At 35.4% G+C, this 19307-nt stretch overlaps 3 protein-coding genes and 1 long non-coding RNA gene across 10 annotated transcripts in view; 2 read left to right on the top strand and 2 right to left on the bottom strand.

Moving 5' to 3' along the window:
• LOC124301939 (low-density lipoprotein receptor-like) overlaps positions 1 to 9886 on the top strand; it is a 29825-nt gene extending 19939 nt beyond the window's left edge. For 2 of the 6 annotated variants that reach the window (XM_046757624.1, XM_046757632.1), the window contains 8 exons: positions 2637 to 3074; positions 3318 to 3629; positions 3739 to 4039; positions 4157 to 4448; positions 4545 to 5025; positions 5534 to 5617; positions 6764 to 7032; positions 7610 to 9886. In XM_046757624.1, coding sequence (XP_046613580.1) covers positions 2637 to 3074; positions 3318 to 3629; positions 3739 to 4039; positions 4157 to 4448; positions 4545 to 5025; positions 5534 to 5617; positions 6764 to 7032; positions 7610 to 7654 — 2222 coding nt within the window. In that variant the 3' untranslated portion in view covers positions 7655 to 9886. Of the gene's footprint in view, positions 1 to 44; positions 165 to 750; positions 874 to 2636; positions 3075 to 3317; positions 3630 to 3738; positions 4040 to 4156; positions 4449 to 4544; positions 5026 to 5533; positions 5618 to 6763; positions 7033 to 7609 lie in introns of all 6 variants that reach the window. The other 4 variants (XM_046757588.1, XM_046757597.1, XM_046757616.1 and 1 more) reach the window with 4 other exon arrangements.
• LOC124302165 (uncharacterized) lies at positions 4981 to 6765 on the bottom strand. 2 transcript variants are annotated; one of them, XR_006907650.1, is made up of 3 exons: positions 6462 to 6754; positions 5497 to 5665; positions 4981 to 5102 (listed from the first exon to the last, which is right to left on the bottom strand). It is a non-coding gene; the product is annotated as an uncharacterized LOC124302165 (long non-coding RNA). The 2 variants fall into 2 exon arrangements; XR_006907649.1 differs by lacking the exon at positions 4981 to 5102 and having other exon boundaries at positions 5232 to 5665; positions 6462 to 6765.
• Positions 9887 to 11612: 1726 nt separating the features above from the next.
• Positions 11613 to 14410, top strand: LOC124302085 (very-long-chain enoyl-CoA reductase). Its single transcript, XM_046757873.1, has 5 exons — positions 11613 to 11807; positions 11882 to 11929; positions 12021 to 12331; positions 13634 to 14043; positions 14121 to 14410. Exons 1-5 carry the CDS (start codon positions 11802 to 11804, stop codon positions 14246 to 14248), a joined length of 903 nt encoding a protein of 300 aa, XP_046613829.1. The 5' UTR covers positions 11613 to 11801; the 3' UTR covers positions 14249 to 14410.
• A 2-nt stretch (positions 14411 to 14412) lies between these two features.
• On the bottom strand, positions 14413 to 18750 carry LOC124301933 (cilia- and flagella-associated protein 57). Its single transcript, XM_046757573.1, has 4 exons — positions 18447 to 18750; positions 16847 to 18356; positions 16578 to 16751; positions 14413 to 16511 (listed from the first exon to the last, which is right to left on the bottom strand). Exons 1-4 carry the CDS (start codon positions 18647 to 18649, stop codon positions 14742 to 14744), a joined length of 3657 nt encoding a protein of 1218 aa, XP_046613529.1. The 5' UTR covers positions 18650 to 18750; the 3' UTR covers positions 14413 to 14741.
• Between the last annotated feature and the right edge of the window lie 557 nt (positions 18751 to 19307).

The raw sequence follows: 19307 nt of genomic DNA on the forward strand, positions 1-19307 counted from the left end.
CCGCATCTGAGGTAAGATTAATAACTAATAAATGTCACGAAAAGGGATTCGACGGTGCTCCGAAAGGGAGTTCGAGTGCAGTCCTGGAGTCTGTATAACTAATGTCTGGGTCTGTGATAACCATGAAGACTGTGCTGATGGGTCAGATGAGAAAAATTGTCGAAGTAAGTTTGATCTAGGATGTTCCTGGAGGTGGTGACATATCTCTAGAAGCGGTTAACCTGAAGCAGTGAACGTTGGTACTCAGGAACAAGACGAAAAATATTTAAAGTACAATTACTGCGCTTTTTGCACACTGCCCATTCACGTAGAGCGTAGATTGCATATATTTCCTTGTAATTTCACTATCCGCGATATATTTAACTGCATGTAATTATCGAAGGTTGTTGTACCCGAATGAACTTTATAATCTTAAACCTTTCACTCGATCTGTTATTAAACTCTTGTTCCAGATTATAATTCCTTACGTGGTCACAATATTTTGATATTATCGTAGTTTCTTCTTACGATTTAAAAGCTTGTTAAAAATGGTGAAATTTCGTGTTGAAATGCAATCTACGTTCATCGTCGTGAAAAGCGAAGAACTGGTGTCATGTCATTTTCGGTTCGACTTTCGCGAATAATCCGTTCATTGTCAAACTGACGATCCCGCATGAATATTTGCCTGTGTTTTCACATGGTTTCATCTCTAACTATTTCACACGAGTATCTAACTTGTTGTTTTATAATCCCCGCCCTCGCCGTTTTTAGGAAGCAAGAATTGCACTGCTGAACAATTCACGTGTCGCGGAAGCATCGGACAGTGTGTACCATTGACCTGGATGTGCGATGATCACCCGGATTGTATGGATCGTTCGGACGAGACTGACTGCAGTAAGCTTATCCCTGAGATCTGGTGGAGTTGCACTCTTACAAGTCCCTTTATAAATCGCTTATCACGCCTGTTACTGTAAAAAATATGTTGATTTATATATATTTGATTTAATATTGTTTAGTCGTAAGCTTGTGCTTGTCATTGATAATAATATATTGTACAACAATTTTCTACTTGTTTAAAACACCTATTGTGCTTATTCCTTCAACAATTACACTGAAGTAACATAGCACGCGGTTATTTTTCGTCCTCCCCTGCATATCAGTTGCATGAATCAATTTTAGGCTTGGAAAATCGTACTAAACAGAAAATGTGACTATTTTTATCATCGCATGCGGACAGATTATCATATACACGGAAATCATAATCATCTACGTGAATTATACCGATGTATTTGTATTTTCGGGCAGAAAACGAGCAGATACTATGCTCTAACGTTATTTGCATATATATGTCACCTCGGTTGCACTTCTTTTTGATTTTCACCGCATCGAGAGATATGTCCTACCTTGTTCTGTAGTTTTAAATATTTCTTAAATATATCTATTGTGCTTTTATTTAGCGACCCTCAATATCCTCTCAATTTGCCTCACTGCATTCAAAACATGATCCTTTCTGGATCCCTTGCTTCCTTTATTACATATGAATTTTTAAATTCTAATTTTCCTCAACTTTCAAAGCAATCATATCAATTCCCGTTCCCAATTAATATAGGTAAATTCCTTATACGTTAGTACATGTATATAATTCCTATACCTCCCATTATTGTGATTCTTTTCACGTACCTAGTTGATGTTTTACTACTGTGTGAGTAGTACATGCAATATACAGTGTGAGTCAACTGAAACGTAGCCATACCTCTTGCCACTGATGCTAGTTTCAAAAAATTCGTGAATACGAATTTGTCATTGACTCACCCGGTATATTTATATTTATAAAAAAAACTTCCTCCAACTTTTAAATAATGGATCATCTTTCGGGTTCCTTTATTTCCATACACATGACAAGGGTCAAAAGTGACTTGCCTATGAATATTTCAAGATCAGGGTGCCGCCACGTATCCTTGAAAATGTTCAATATTTTTGCAAGCAAGAATACACTCGTATCATACTATGTCCGCGTGTAGTAATGATGTTTGGCCTCACAAATAGTATAGATCTAAAGTAGCAAAACTTCGTACTGAATGTCATGAATTTTTTTCTTCAACATTAATCCGAGAGATCGTCCAGAATTTAAATCTTACCACATTTTTTTAAATCCAAATTCTAGTAAAATGTAGTAACGATTTGCTTTTATATTCTTGAAAACGTCTTCACAAAGAGTATTCACATTAATGATAAATTGTTCGCTTCTATATATAATTATTCCTGAAATTTGTATAGTTTGAAATTGATTTTAAGGCATAAATTTTTAATTGTAAAAAGAGTCCTCGAGGCCTCATTATAATTCTTCACAAAGATGCTCCACTGATTCAGGCCAGCCTAAATACTGGCAAAGCTTTAGCTGGATGAGCTATTAATTATTTGCCAATGTTTCAAATGCTGAATCTAAGCTACTACTGCAAAAAATTTGACATTATAGAAAGCTTGCTGGGCACAAGCAAAGAACATTTAATTTTGTAAGCCTTCAATATTCAACAGCTCATGATTCATACGATCTGTGATATAATCATACTTAAACTTCAAGTTCATTCAAAATCATTTCCTCAGTGGATACGTAAAATAGAAAGATGGACTAAAAACAACTTTGTTTTGAACTTTAGATAATACCTGTCGTGCCGATGAATTCACCTGTGACAACAAACACTGTATTCAGCGGCACTGGGTCTGTGATCATGACGATGACTGTGGAGACGGAAGTGATGAAAAAGACTGCCAACCATCAACGTGTCAACCTGATACACAGTTCACCTGTGCAAAAGGTTACTGCATCACATCACGGTGGCGATGCGATGGAGATTCAGATTGTCCTGATGGTTCTGACGAAATGGGATGCACAGATAGACCAGCTAAAGACAAAATGAACCATTGTGGAGTTCACGAATTCTCGTGTGATGACCACATCACTTGTATACGTCAGAGTTGGGTTTGCGATGGCGGTAGAGATTGTCCCGATGGCGCTGATGAATCTCCCAGTAATTGTGGATCAGTCACTTGCAGACCAGACCAGTTTCAGTGCTCAGATCGAAGCTGCATTTCAGGTAAACATGGGTAGAAATAGATGGCTAAGTTTTAGCTGAAAGTGTAGATTGTATCATTCATGAGAAATTATTATTTGGTAGAAATATTATACATGACACAATGTCGTTCAGAAAATTAAGTTGCGGCAAGGTTGTCTTTCACAAATGCCACATACTAAATACAATTACAGTTTGTTTGATTCAATTGGTTGTTGAACGTGTAAACTAGCATATTAAATCGTTTGCCAATTATTTATTTGACAGGGCGTTTCTTCTGCGATGGAATAAAAAACTGTCCGGATGGTGCTGATGAAAAAAACTGTACAGCGGCAGACGTTGTTTGTGACCCGTTGAAACAGTTCGATTGTGGTCATGGCTCGTGTATACCACTCAGCAGTTTGTGCGACGGAAAACCTGATTGTCTGGGATGGGAAGATGAGCCGCTAGATCTATGTAAAAAAAATGAATGCCTTGTTAACAACGGTGGCTGTTCACAGATATGTGTTGACCTTCCAATTGGTTTCCGCTGCGAATGTAGAAATGGCTACAGATTAATAAACAATCAAACTTGTGATGGTAAGATCTAAGTCGCCAATTGAAACTTACGAAAATAAGTTCACATTTAAAAGTAGTCATTATGAAAAGTCGTTGATTTGACACTGTCAACTTTGCTCTTAAAATTTAGATGTCGACGAATGTCTGGAGCCCGGAAGTTGTTCGCAGTTCTGTAAAAATGAAAAGGGTACCTTTAAATGCAGTTGTGATGCTGGTTATCTCAGAGATCCGCGAGACTTGACTCGCTGCAAAGCAGCTGAGGGCCATGCAAGTTTATTATTTGCTAGACGTCACGACATTCGAAAAGTAGCACTCGACCGTCCAGAGATGACAGCAATTGTAAACAACACCAAAATGGCCACAGCTCTGGATTTCGTCTTTCGAACTGGTATGATATTCTGGAGCGATGTCAGTGATAAGAAAATATATAAGTAAGTACTAAGCAACTGATCACATTTCATACTTAGCTTAGCAATTTTATCTTACAATAAAAACAATAAACTAACATTACTGACTGACTGACTATTTAACATCTTAATGTGTTTCAGAGCTCCTATTGACGAGGGTAATGAACGAACTGTTGTCATTGATCGTGATCTAACCACATCAGATGGTCTTGCTGTAGATTGGATTTATAATCACATATACTGGACGGATGCTGAAAAAAATACAATTGAACTGGCAAATTTTGAAGGTAACATGAGAAAAACTCTGATAAAAGATCGCGTACAAGAACCAAGAGCAATTGCTGTCAATCCACTGGAGGGTTGGATGTTCTGGACAGACTGGGGTGACGATGCTAGAATTGAAAGAGCTGGGATGGATGGCTCACACCGTTCGGTAAGATTCCTCTGACTAAATAGGTAGTCCCTCAAACAGAAGCTCCCTGCAACATATGTGTATAGGTTTTATTAATAATTTTACGTTTAATAACAGATCATCGTAGGAACCGAAGTGAGATGGCCAAACGGCTTAACGTTGGATTTAGTTGGAAAGAAATTATATTGGGTAGATGCAAAATTGAACAAAATTGCTTCTTGCAACTACGACGGATCTGGGAGACGGACTGTATTATACTCGCCTGATATTCTCAGGCATCCGTTCAGCATTACAACGTTTGAAGATTACATTTTCTGGACAGATTGGGATAAAGAAGCTATTTTTAAAGCAAACAAATTCACCGGCAAAGAAGTTGAGGCGATAACTTCTGTGAGGTCTGTTCAACACCCAATGGCTGTACACGTGTATCATCCATATAGGCAACCTGATGGAAAAAATCAGTGTCAGGCAGTAAATGGGCACTGTAGTCACCTTTGCTTACCAGCACCAAAAATCAGTGCAAAATCCCCTCTTCTCAGTTGTGCTTGTCCAGACGGGCTCAGGCTTTTACCCGATGGTCTCATGTGTGTCGAGAATGGTAAGTCACAATGAAACTTTGCAGACAAATAGCTGGCAACAACTTATTGCTTGGGAATGCTAGATTGTGTGCCGTATCTAGAAAAAGATTATATTTGATACTGGGCATTGTGACAGTATCTCATCATTATTCAAAATTGTTTGGAAGTTCAATGCTTCGCTTCATCACGTTCCTCGGATCTGTTTTTTCCTTTTTTTTTTCCAAGATAACACTTAGCGTTTTTGAGTCCAGTTAGTCCAAGCTTGAAGATTTATTTTTAGAATCAAAGTAATCCGTATCATTTTCATCACCACCCATGCGTGACAAAAATTAGAACTTTACTAATGAGGGCTGGTGTGAATGCCACGGATTATCATTACGTCTCATCTATCCATTGGTTTTATTATTTCTTTGTATTGGATTTCATTCAAGGGGTGCAAGAATTTATTTTTAATTCGTAAAATTTGATATTTATAAATATTCACTGTTTACGTTTGCATCGATGTTGCATGAAAATGGGGTATTCCAGTAACAACAACAGTCGCACCAACCACCCAAGCTGTCACCGTGCCATTCAAGAGGTTTGAACCTCCCAAGGTCACAGGTTCAAGTAGTAAGTATGCAATTGGGTAGTTTACAGCATTTTTTTAATACAGATCACCTAAAAAAAGTGTTTTGTAAATAATCCCCTGTCACAAAGATACTATAATAACGTCTCAGCATTTACTTTTCATTCCTTTTTTTTTTTTTTATTTATTCCAACTCTAGATTAAGTCATTGTAGGTATGTAGATGGATCGATAATATATTGTGATATGCAAATATCTGATGTGATTGTCAATGTCTTGCTGTGTAACTGTACAAACATGCTTCTTGATTCCATCATTGAAACTATGCATAAGCATACGCCTATAATTTTTACCTACAAAATTTAACTTTGTATTTCTTAGTTGTATATCGTTTTATACCGTAAGAAAAACTAAAGAGAAACCAAATTGGCGAAATTCCGATTAAATTGATTGAGTTCAATAAATTCATGGTTTTCAATGTCAAAGAACTTTGGCTAACGATAGAAAACTTATTGTGGTGACAATCAAATAAAAAGTTACACAAAATGTTCTACAAATTACGATTCAGTTATGTAGTATACAGATAGTTATTTCAGAAATCGCTCCATAAAACCTTGAAATTCATATAAAGGCTATTCATCACTATATTTCATGAAATGAGCTCAGGCCATTTATTGAGAATGTTGGTAATATTCAATGTTTTCTAAATTTGATTTTGTTGCTAAAACGAGGTGCATGAATCAGATTGATTCAGCATTGGGCTATAGAAATGCAGCATGATGCATGTGCATGGTTTATCCATACACAATGGTATGAGCATTCACTCAAATTCACAATTTGAAAAATAACATTAAAATTAGTGAACTTGTTAATCTTATGAACAACTTACTATCTTTACCCCTCATTCTGTGATTTGATTCTTATACCAATTGCTGTCATTACTACTATCGTCAATCAGTAATGCCAATTAGAATTCCCAATTTCCATCCGCAAGTTTGTAAGCTTTTCTTACCAGTCAGCAAGTCTCAGTTTTCTGAAAACAAAGACCTCTTTTATAGAGCTTATCGATTCATATTCTATGTGAATTGTCTGAAAATAAATCATAACACCCAACAAGTCCAGTAAAAATCAGATTTATGTTCAATAGTTGTTGCAATAATATTAAAGATTAACCATACGAATTTATAATAGGACCAACAAATGGGACAGATGGCAACGGAGGAGCTGGCTTTTCCGAAGAAAACACAGATCGTGGAATAGTGGCTGGAATTGTAATAGGAGTGGTAACAGTTGGCCTTGCTCTACTGGCTCTTGTAGCCTTTTTGTGCTACAGGCATTACCTACATCGCAATGTCACAAGCATGAACTTTGACAATCCCGTGTACAGAAAAACAACTGAAGATCAATTTAGTTTGGAAAAAAACCGTTTCCCACTTCCTGCTGCAACGGTTGGTGAAGAGGTAAGCTTTATCATCAAGAATTTGAACTATATACATATAGGTGTTTGAATTAGTGACCACTGTGGTTAAATACTTAAAGAGATTCGTCGAAGTTGGTCATGGTAAAATATCTTTTTATTGATTATTTGAATGGTAGCGACGTTTCGATCAGCTACGGCCAAGCATCTTCAGGCTTCCTCCTGACGTCGCGAGACAATAACACGTTAAGCTCGTAGGATCGTTAATAATTATTGTGTGCAGATGATTGGCCATAGCCGATCGAAACGTTGCAACCATTTAAATACTCAATAAAAATTTTTTTACCATGACCAACTTCGACGAATCATTCTTAATATATACATATAAGTATGAAATTTTGTGGCAGGATCTTTCTGGAAAAAATGTATCTATGACACTTAACAACTGCAGCATAATTTATAATTTGAAGCTATTGTCATAGTTCAACATGAAAATAAGGTTCTTTCAATTAGTCAATTACTATTGTTATCAAAGCGAAACATCAATGTCATTTAGCAGATGAATTGTAAATTTTGTTACTTCAACCATTGTAAAATTTAAATTATTTGTTTCCAAACAGGCTCAGGAACCATTAACAAGTCCCGGAACCAATGATTATGTTTAAGACTTACTCGGCCTGCCATGGGGCCGTACAGCAGGTCAAGAAACAAGCAAAAAATAATGAACGAATCAAAAATGTTCATCAAAATCTAACTGCGATGGTGCGAAACACATGCCTGCCCAAATGCCCGCCCACCTGCCTGCCTGTTTGTCTGTCTGTCTGTCTGTCTGCCTGTCTGTTTGTCTGCTTGCCTGCCTGCCTGCCAACTCAGCTGTGATTATGTTTACTTTCTGTACTGTGTTTGTTAATTTGAAATTTGATGAAAAGGAAACTAACTTAGGCCACTTGATATATTTCGTTCGCACGTTTTTCACTTTTGCCGATAGATATAAAAGGAGAAAGTAGCCATAATATAACTATAATCATTTTGTTCACATCTCACGAAAAGATAACATTATGTTATGTGTTTGCAATCAAATGCTGCAAATAATGGATATACAATTGATGGGCATTCTAAATTCATCTCTCGATTACTAGTATAATATTTCTCAGGTCTTGATCGCAAAAGTAAGATAATTGTGTTTAAAATGCAGTGCTAAAATTATATATCTACGTAATGTTTCAACTTAACAATGATTAGAAAAATAATTACATTTTTATAATATATGTTGAAATATTAATTCAAAATTAACACTTGAATTTACCGCTATTCAAATTTATGATTCACATGCGGTAAACTACTGTAATTGTGATTATTTACCAAGTTATTAATTTTAAATCCAATTAAATATGTCAAATGAATAATTTGTGAATTGAAGAGTAAAATTATCAGTTTTAAATTTGGAAAGACATAGATATTTGCTGCCACATACTTGAAAAAATTTCTCCTTTTATTGCTTTAGGCTCTGAGTGGTCGAACGGTACTTGGCACGTACGTCCAAAAGTAGCTGCTCATTTCGGGATGAGTAACTCATATCACAAAAGCCATTCTAATTAGATTCTTTTAGTTAATTGTCCTTAAGATTACGTATTAGTGTTAATAAAAAAGCAACATAGATGTAATAAGAGCAGCTCAATGACACTAAGTGTGACTGTGCGTTTGTTAGTTAATCCAAGCTATGGTACGGTTCTCAACCTACTAAAAGTCAGTGTATGAGTATGTGTGTAGAAGTAAAATCTCAAAATAAGAATTATACTTATTAATAATATTATTAATTATTATATTACACTATTAAATGTGAGATTTTTATGTTTTACTCATAAATTCTAGATATCTCCAAAATATTAGTCAGCTTAGATGCCCGACGATAGTTAAAAATAACATACTACGGCAAGATTTTTGCTTGCAATGAAAAGAAAGAATATTAATTAGTAAAAAAAAATAAAAATCATTAATGCGGATGGAGTGGAGGGGAGGGAGCGCAAACTATACGAGTAACGAAAAATGTCGAAGTTTCTTTGAGCCAAAGAATTTATGAATTTAGCTATTCAAATTAACTTGAAAGATTGTAGCTCTATTATTGTTTTAAAAATTAATTTTACTCATGCTTATATATTAACACAAGATATTCTACAGAATCATCGATCAACAATTCTCATACTTATGTAAGTTATTACAATTATTATATCCCCATTTCTATTTAGGCCATTTTTAGTGTGAAAATTAATATTGTAGTTTCACTATTTATACTTTACTAAAATATTTAAAAAACAAAGTATATTTCTGTAGTATATGCGCTGGCTGGCACATTTAACGTGTTATCATTGATAGTTGAAGAATGAATTCTGCAAAATAATCAAACAAACGAAAGTAAATGCGCAGATAGAAATTTTGAGTGCTGAAAAGTGTACGTCACTAATGAAGTCAGTTTATTCATCATTTTTACCGTAGCGTTGTGTCTGATTGTTTGATAAGTACTTGCAGATAGGTCTACTGCCTATTGATTGAATTGTATAGCAATTGATCCTTGTATTTTACATAGGCATAAGGTAAATTGGAGGATGCATGAATGAAAATGTGCAAAATTAAGAATTAGATCAAACTAATTTGAATCGATTTAATAGGGAGAATGTATCCGTGTGAATGTTCAGATTTTTATGTACGAGTCAGACGGCATATCCTAGCCATTTTACCCGCCAAAATCGTGTCAAACATTGTTTCTATATACATTATTATCACTACGTACGCATGGGTATGTATGTATATACACACACATCTGTATTTATATATATATATATATACACACATATATATATATACACACAATTATACATAAATAAATACATTATAAATCATACTATTGTAATTGTCATATTATTATCGTAACCATGTAAAATGTAAAATTTGTAAATAAGTAAGGATAAATATATGTATAATAAACTATGCAAGCAATTTTTAAACCTACTTTAAAACCACGACCTTGTACATTGCAAGTCACGTATTCAAGTTTAGATCTGCAATTAAATCTATGGGTTATTATTCGACGCGAAACGGGACGGGTTTCGGCTGATGGTCAACGAATTTAACGTTCGGAGCAGTCAGAGTCTCGTTCCTTACCATCTTATGAAGAATCTTCCATAGTTTAATGGGTCGCAAATAATTCGAAAAATCGTTATTGAAGGAATTTTTCTGAGGATCTACTCGATTCACTTGAAAATTTTACTGAACTCAATTCAAGTTGTTGGAAAAAAACATTTAAAAACTGTCAATTTTTAATCAAATATTTTCGAAAATATATTGCTGACGTACAAAAAAAAACAAAGGACGGCCAACAATGATACTAGCCTTTTTTCACAATTCGAACTGTGTTCGGTAAAATTTTCAAGTGAATCGAATAGATTCTAAGGAAAATTCCTTCAAAATCGCGATTTGTGGGGCGTCAACAATTATTTGCGACCCAAAACTATGGAAGACTCTTCACAAGATAACAAATAATGAGATTCTAGCCGCACGCCAACTTCGTTGACCATCGGCCGAAACTTGTCCCGTTTCGCGAGGAATATTCTCTATACATTATATCTAGATGTCGCGTAATTACTCTGGAGCAAATGCATTTTCTCGAAAATGATACAATCTGAGAATAACAACGTAACTTACGCGATATTTACGTACGTCTGAAAATAGCTGGTAATCGCGATAATTTACTAATGTAGCGCCTTATCAATTTATTAACTCAAAAGGCCATGTAATTACAGTACACCGAATTGTATCAAACGATTCAACATTAACTGTACTGGTACTTCAAACATCCCTATTCTTACCATAGTAAATCCGGTCGTTTGTGCAGGCCTGGTATGGCCAGTGTTAATATAGGTATACCGTATTGGTTATTGAACGTTTGTAAAAACGATTGTATTCTAAATACTTGTGACCTCACATCAAGACTAACGTTACCGACTAACTTTTAATTTCAAATAGATTCGCCTAGAAGGTTTCAATTTCATTTTAATGGAAATCAGGTAAGTTTATAACTTGCCTCTGCTACAGCAAGGCCGATTAAAGTAAAAACCATTGCTTACCCTACCATACATTTTTAATATTACTTATATAATAATTTCCTTTGACAAAATATGTAAAAACTAGTTGCATGTTTAAATTACAAGTTGCAAAATTAGCAACATAATCAATTTTACACTTGCCGCTGATCGAAATACGTTATATAATGCACGTACATAGCATAAGCAACATAACCAAACCGCACAAAGGTCAGCAAGGGACTATTGATGGAATTTCTGAATAAATTAAGAAAAACTTCTAGAATTTGAATAATTAGTGAATACGAAATGTTCAAAGGTCGGGCATAAATGACATTCGTTTTAGTGCCTCCGGGGGAAAGGTAAATATTAAAATAATACCGGTTTTAAATTATCTTCTCTAGGCGTATTACAGAACGTAAGGAGTAATGAGTAGAAATAATAAATAGCCAATCAAAAGCGATGTTTGCCGATAGACGTCTCTAAAGATTCATTTCTATTGTAAATCGTAATTATTTCCTGTTCTCATCGAGCACCTGTTTTCAACGTGAAATGGACTTTGGCCTACGTGATAATTATCATAAGTCTATCGACCAATGACGGTAACCAGCAACAGCGCGACTAGACGGCGACTCGGCGAAGCATGTGCGAATGAGCTGAGTCAGGAGCAGGACCGATTGGGCCTGACTGGAATCTATTGAATTGAAGGCAAACGGTCAACTACGAATTCGACGCGATGGAGGTAACCGATACGAAAATAACTGAATTCTCATAACTTGATTAACTAATTATTTCGCGTTAAATTTTATGTTCCAGATCGAAGTTTGTACCGCTGGTAATTCCAAGCTCATAGCAACGGTGAATGTAAGTAAAAAAACTACCTTTGTGGAAACTACTGAAAATCAATTCTTACGAAATGATTATAAATAACCATATTATAACTGAAAATTTACAGGTGACCTCTGATACCACCGTTAAAGAGATAAAACAACAACTACACAAGCTGAAAAAAGCACCATACCCAGAACGGCAAAGCTTGCGGTCAGATTCCAAAGGTAAATCGCTGGCCGATACAGAAACTATTAAATCACTAGGTATCAGGGCCGGTGGAAAATTGTACTTAAAGGACCTTGGGCCTCAGATTGGATGGAGAACCGTATTTCTCGTTGAGTATGCAGGACCAATTTTTGTCTATCTTTGGCTTTACCAGCGCCCATGGCTATTTTATGGTAACGTCGCAACAGCAAAAGTCGAGCCAGTTGTCGAGTAAGTTAATGTGTATATTGCTGCTACAATTATGTTATATTAGTGAATGTTCATATTCGAGGGTAACAGAAATTAGCGTTACAGTTCCTAATTGAACCAAGGGCATGATGTCTAGTCCATAATGAAATTCTGAAATCATGCAATTTGTTAACATCCAAACAATTTTGATTGGTCCCAAGAATTCGATCATTTCTCTTTTTAATGTCACATGTTTAATAGTGGTAGGAATAGGAAATAAGAAGCCTCTTATAATTTGAGCCCTTAATATTAATATTTAGTGGTTTCTGAACAAAATTTAGCATTTAATTCACATGCGGAAATAATTTTAGTTATTTTCGAATTGTATAGCTCACTAACAGGGCGATGTGCACAAATATTCAATAATTATTTTCACAAGGAATTTCATGCTATAAAAAAAGGTCTCTTATAATGTTTTGATAAATAAACTCTTTAAAAGTTTTTATCAAGATTGTTGTTTAAAAGGTTAAAGTTGAAGTCATGTAAAACATATAATATCGGATAAATTCCAAATCAGCCCGAATAATAATTGCATGACATGATATCATGGCAGCTGTAATGCTTTACAAAAAAAAAAAACAACCACAATATTTTGTGATAAGTCTAGTATTTTCGCTGTTAATCTCGAAAAAAGTGAATTCTTACATGATTTGAACTTTAACCGTGAATAACTTTTGCAAGAGTTGAGTTATCAACAAAATATAAAAGCGCTTTTTTGTAAAGCATTAAATTCCATAGATAAATATGTAGCGGACATTTATGTGTGTACATTGCCTCATTACTGATCTACAAAATTCAAAAGTAACTAAAATTATTTTCTCATGGTAATTAAATAAGAAAGTGAAAATTTACTTTCAGGAACCACTAAATATTAATATCAAGGGCGCAAATTATAACAGGTGGCTTATTTCCTTTTCCTATAACTATTAAACATGTAACATTGGAAAAAAAACAGCCAATTTTTTTGAAGCAGTCTACTAAACATGATAAATGATTCAGTGATGCATTTGTCATTCTATCATACAAAACTAATGTTCCTGATTTTTCAAGTTACTATTTGTAAATCAGGAATAGATTCCTATGCTTATCAAGTTTTATACATTATCGGTTAGGTGATATGATTGGTCTCGATAATCAAAGATCTAGACATAGAAATATCCCAAAATCATTAAATTAGTTCAAATATTTCTCTTCAACGAGAAGCAAAAATTACTTACAGAAGTGATTCATTTGCAAACGAATTGTCAATTCGATGAATAATTCTGTTATATTTTTCAAATATAGCTGGGCAGCAGCTTGTTGGGTAATACATTATGCCAAACGGTTATTGGAAACGATTTTCGTCCACCGCTTCAGTCATGGTACCATGCCACTGCGGAATCTTTTCAAGAATTGTTCGTATTACTGGTTATTTGCAATGTATGTTGCCTACCACATCAATCATCCATTATATACCGCTCCTGATCAGTCAGTCTCATACATTGGACTCGCCATTTTCGCAATATCCGAATTGGGGAATTTGAGCATACATTTGGCTTTGAGAAATCTCAGACCTGCTGGAACTACAATCCGAAAAATTCCAGTTGGTACTGGAAATCCATTAACTGCACTGTTCAACTTTGTATCATGCCCAAATTACACATACGAATTTGGAAGTTGGCTTGGTTTCACCATCATGACAAAATGTCTTCCAGGTATGTTGGAGCCCAGTGTTCATCTTTTAGTTTCTTTGCCAAAAAGTTGCATGGATTAATTTGATTTTTATTTTCAGCCGGCATATTCGCATTGGCCGGAATGTACCAGATGACCATGTGGGCGTTAGGAAAGCATAGAGCTTATAAAAAGGAATTTTCAAACTATCCTCACAACCGTAAAGCTATTATACCTTTTCTTCTATAAACTGGGGCATAATATAATGTAATTAGTGTCTAGGGTTGATATTTCCAGAAATATTCAAAAAAAATTTTTAATTTATCTACTTAACCACTTATTCTGATGGCACAGAATCTAGAGAATTTATGTACTGTTACTGTTTTATAAATAAACCGTTTTTTCAATTGACAGCTGTATTCTAAACCATCTAATCACTGGTAAAATTCAGCACGTTTTGTATTTTTGTTGTATTTTTGTATATTATGTCACTTTGAAATTACGTACACCTCTTCATGTATTCAAGATCTTATGTTGTTTAGCTAATAACTTGGACAAACATACTATTCGTGAATATGTCAAATCAATGTACATACTGTCATTGGATTATCAATGATTGGCAATAGAAACAACCTTGTATTTTGAAGTAAGAATATACGTTCATGGTTACTTTACAAGTAATCACTTTGTCATGGTTGATAATAATGATCGTAACTGTAAATGTACATTGAATTTTCCATATTCAAAATGGTTTCCTGGAAACTTCAGGACTATCAGGAGGTAATTTAGCTAGAAGCCTTTTAATATCATCTTTCAACACTTCGATCATTTTTTCACAATCTCGCATTTGCGACTTGTAGTTATTTTGTAAAAGAACATGACCATGACAGGCCTGTGCAAGCTTGTTTCTCGCTTCTTTTGGATTCATTTCCTTACCCGTTAACCCAAGTAAACTCTCCATATCAAAAATGTGTTTGTGCGCTCCATTAAGTTCCTTTCTCAAAGCATTCAATTCTACTATTAAGACAACATTTTCTTCCATTATCTTATCAACATCTTTGTTACTACCTGAGTCGTCGTGACGTATTTGTTTCTGTAAAGATTTCACTGTTCTTTCTAAATGATCTCTTTGCCTCATAAATTCACACTGTGCTTCTAAGTCCGCCGCACGATTGCGCAAAAATTCGTCTTGATCACTATATTTATGGTAAAGATTTTTTACAGCTATTTTCAAAGCATGCGGATCTTGTATAAGATTAGCTGTATCGAGTAAATCAATTCGTATTTTTCGTAAGAGTAGCTGAGATGTCCTATTACGCTTAACTTCAGAAAGAATTTCATGTCTGGCACTAGATAGTTTTTCTCTCAGTTCGTACAGCTGCAACTCTAAACTAACATTAGTCTTATGAAGATTTACCAATTCCGTTTCCATATCTTGTATTTTTTCTTTCAGATCTTTGATTTCTTTATCTCTAGGCTCTATTTGATTTTTTAATTCTTGAATTTTGTAATCAAGTACAAATTTAAACTTCTCCAACTCCTGGTTATTCCGTTTAAGATCAGAAATTAATTTTTCCTTATCTTGAATTGCAATATCTCTCTCACCAATCTCTTTCTTCAGATCAGCAACATCTTTCTCGAGACTTTGGATGATAGTTTGAAACTGTGCAAGCTCAGTTTGGAGATGAACCACATGTCTTTTCAGTTCATCGATCTCTTTCTGACTTGCGGTAAGCTTGTTACGCTGTACCCCAATTTCTCCCGTCAATTTTAAATTTGTTTGCCTCTCAGAATGCAACTGACCTTCGTAATTGGTACGAACTTCAAGTATTTCACGATCTGCATCATCTTCTATTTGCCGTTTCAGCTGCTCATGGAGTCGTACTGAATGTGCCATCATCTCGTGTGCTTCTTCAAGTTGAACCGCGTTCTCGTGAAGTTGAGCCTCGTAAGAAGTTGTTAACTTTTCCAATCCAGTAACCCGAAAGGACTCAAGTTCTTCCAATCGTTTTTCGTAGTTTTCTCTCATCGCATTGTTACGTTCTTCAAACGCATGATACTTGTCATACTCAGTTATCAGTTTCAAGTCGTAACTAATTTCCATCCGTTGCATTGCCTCTTCGTGTGCAGCCTTCATTCTGACTATCTCAACGTTAATGTTATTCAATTCGTTGGTCTGATCCTCTTGCAGCTTATCAATTTTGTCTTTCAACTCCTCTATAGCTTCACAGTATCCCTGATGAACATCCCGCAAGGTATCATTGTGTTGAACTTCCGTTTGTCGCATGTGGTACGCGTGCTCCGTTTCTAGTTCTCTCAATCTGGTTGAGAGATCCTTTATAGTCTGTATTTTTTCTTCTAGCTCGCCTCGACTTATAAGTACCTCTCTACTGTGCTTAAAATCTTTTTTTATTTGCACAGTTTTCCCTTCTATGAATGATAGTTTCCAAATACATAACGTTCCATCGACACCAGTGGAGACCATCATTTGTTCGTCATAAGAAAGAGCCATCTATGACACAGTTGATACATGTGAAGAACAATTATAAAATCCAACTATACCTTTCTTTGAACATACCTTGGTGATGTTGTTACAGTGGACACGAAAATCTGCATACTCCATTCGATCTTGCAGTGGGCATTTGAGTGATAAAATAACCCCTCCAGGGCACGCGACAAACATTAATAGATCTGCCTTTCCCATCACAATAAACATTAACTGGTGTCCCGGTATACTGTATTCATGCATCACCTTCATCAACGAAATACATTTGTTATTTTCTCCTCATACTCAAGTAGGTGTGATTATCTGCTATATATGAAATTAAAATGTGAAATATGTATTACCGTGCTGTCTTTGATCTCTCTTAACTGATTGTCACTCCCAATGCAAAATGATGTTGCTCCATCAGCCGTATTCACTACGCTACTCAAAACTATGCCTTTTAAGATGACTTCCGCACATCGCTGACCAGTCGTCATGTCCCATTCATATATAGCTCCCTCTAATCCTACACTTATTAGTTTCAAGTCCGATTGGCTCCACGTCATACCTTCAATTCTCCCTGTGTGCCCTTTTAAAACGAAGAGATTTCGAAATCCAATTGTAGTGTAAACTTGGATGATATTTCCATTAACAGCAGCAAAAAGATGACCATTGTAACTGAATGCAACATCCTTGCAATTGCGTATTGGAAACTCTTGCATGGGAACAAGATCATCAATAAGTATGATCATAAATCGAAGTTTATCACTAAACCCAACAAGGCAGAAGTGACCTGTAGGATGTATCGCAACACTGTAAATATCTTCCATATATTGCTTCATCATTACTAAGCTTTCATTTTCGTAATCCCACATTCGAACAGTACGATCTAATTCCCCACAAGTCATAAAAATTGGCTTCCAGCTGCACATCGATAGCCCAACAATTGGACCATGATGAAGTTGCTGACCTAATGGTTTCAGAGCTTGTGGTTCAGGGTCCATGTTTATATCAGGACCCCATAATTGTGCTCGAAATAATTGGGACCATCCTGTAGTTACAATTAAGCGGTCGCAACTCACATTCACATTAATCGTGTTAATTTGGTAGAGTTCTGTGTTGTCTTCTTTAGATACTTGCACTGGTACAATGTAAATATTCCGCTTTTTGTACTTGTGCTGGCCCTCTTTTTCAAAGAGGACAATAGTGCCAGATCCAAAGCCAAATGCAAATCCCTTTGCAAATGCTACTAGACAACGAACATCATGTTCCCAGATTCCGTCATCTCCACCTTCTAAGCTGGTCAGTGATCCAGAGACTTGCATTACATATTCTTCCCGAATCTTCAAGTTCATGGTCAATGTTTCAGCCATCTTGTAAATATTTTTCAAATCACCATTTTCGAGATAAAGTATTCTGCCATCTCGAGTTCCAGCAAGAAGTCTGTCTGTATTGAGCCATGCCATTGAACAAATTAACAAATTGTCAGCCTTTGCAAAGCCATAAGGACGCCAGACACTCTCAGATACCGTCAAAAATTTGAAGCAATATGGGCCACCCACTGCTACAACCCCGAGTTCGCCTGGATTGCAACAAATTACTTTAACAATAGCTGCTGGATTCTGAGGGTTTCCAACTTTCACACTGGTTTCTACCTTTCCTTTATCCCAATTGTAAAAGAGCATCGTTTGATCAGTTTCACCAGTAACAGCTGCCAAATATTTACTGTCAAAAGTAAATGAGATACAATTGAACTTCGTAACTCCTGGAGCATCGTAGGGGATACCCAAAGATTTTCTTCTCTTTAACGACACAATGTCGTAAACAGAAATGCTTGGCTTTTCTCCAGTTTCGCATACCGCAACGAATTTTCTTGACGAGAAAAATATGTTAGTATCATATACATTGCTTTAAGACACAAATTGTATTATATGAATTTTCAATAAGTGTTAAAATACTCACTTATTTGGAGTTAGCGCTATAATGTTAATAAGACGCTTGTCTGGTAATCTGATTAGTCTTTGTTTCTTTTGATTAAAATTGTGTACAGCAAGTGCACTACCTACAGGGTACAAAACTTCGGCATCCGATACGTACTGTGCATTGCCATATATCTCTGTTCTAAGACCGTAAAAAACTTTAGATTGTAACAGCGGTATTGCCATGTTTATACTAGTTCTACTACAACTAGTTTTTATTTTTTGATCTACTGTATGAAATGTCAAGGAATATTTTAACGAATTTGAGGACAATATTGTTGAGTAGGTTTCCTTAGCAACCGTAGCCTACCAGCTGCCTCTAAGAAACTATCAGCCTACTGAATGCAGTCGCTACCGTCGCTACCACTGATATACCACATGTAAATATACATCATAAAAATAATAATAATAATAATAATCACGCCAGTCCCGCCACACCCTCTCGAGTATGTCTCCATAAGCGGATAGCTTGTATGGAGTGAGAGAAGGATGGGTTAGTGACCATCATTATGCATCTGCAATCGTTTCAAAATGCTCACTCAAAACACCTGCGGAAAAACCTGAAAAATATCTTTCAAAGTGCTTATTTACGTGCTTCGTAAATATATGTATGTAAGTATTATGTAATAGAGGAGAGTAATTGATTAATAACATATTAATTGTGTACGTAACAGAGGAAAAATGTGTCAATCCCTAATAAATTATTATTTTATAGTTTCAAGCAAATTATCTCGATTGCTACAAAATATATAATACATATAGATATTATTCTAACAATAATTTGAAAAACATCACTTCTAACAGCCATTGGCAAATGATTTCCAATTAAACAAGGAACAAAAAA

The sequence above is a fragment of the Neodiprion virginianus genome, chromosome 1, assembly GCF_021901495.1.
Source record: "Neodiprion virginianus isolate iyNeoVirg1 chromosome 1, iyNeoVirg1.1, whole genome shotgun sequence".
NCBI classification, from domain to species: Eukaryota; Metazoa; Arthropoda; class Insecta; order Hymenoptera; family Diprionidae; genus Neodiprion; species Neodiprion virginianus.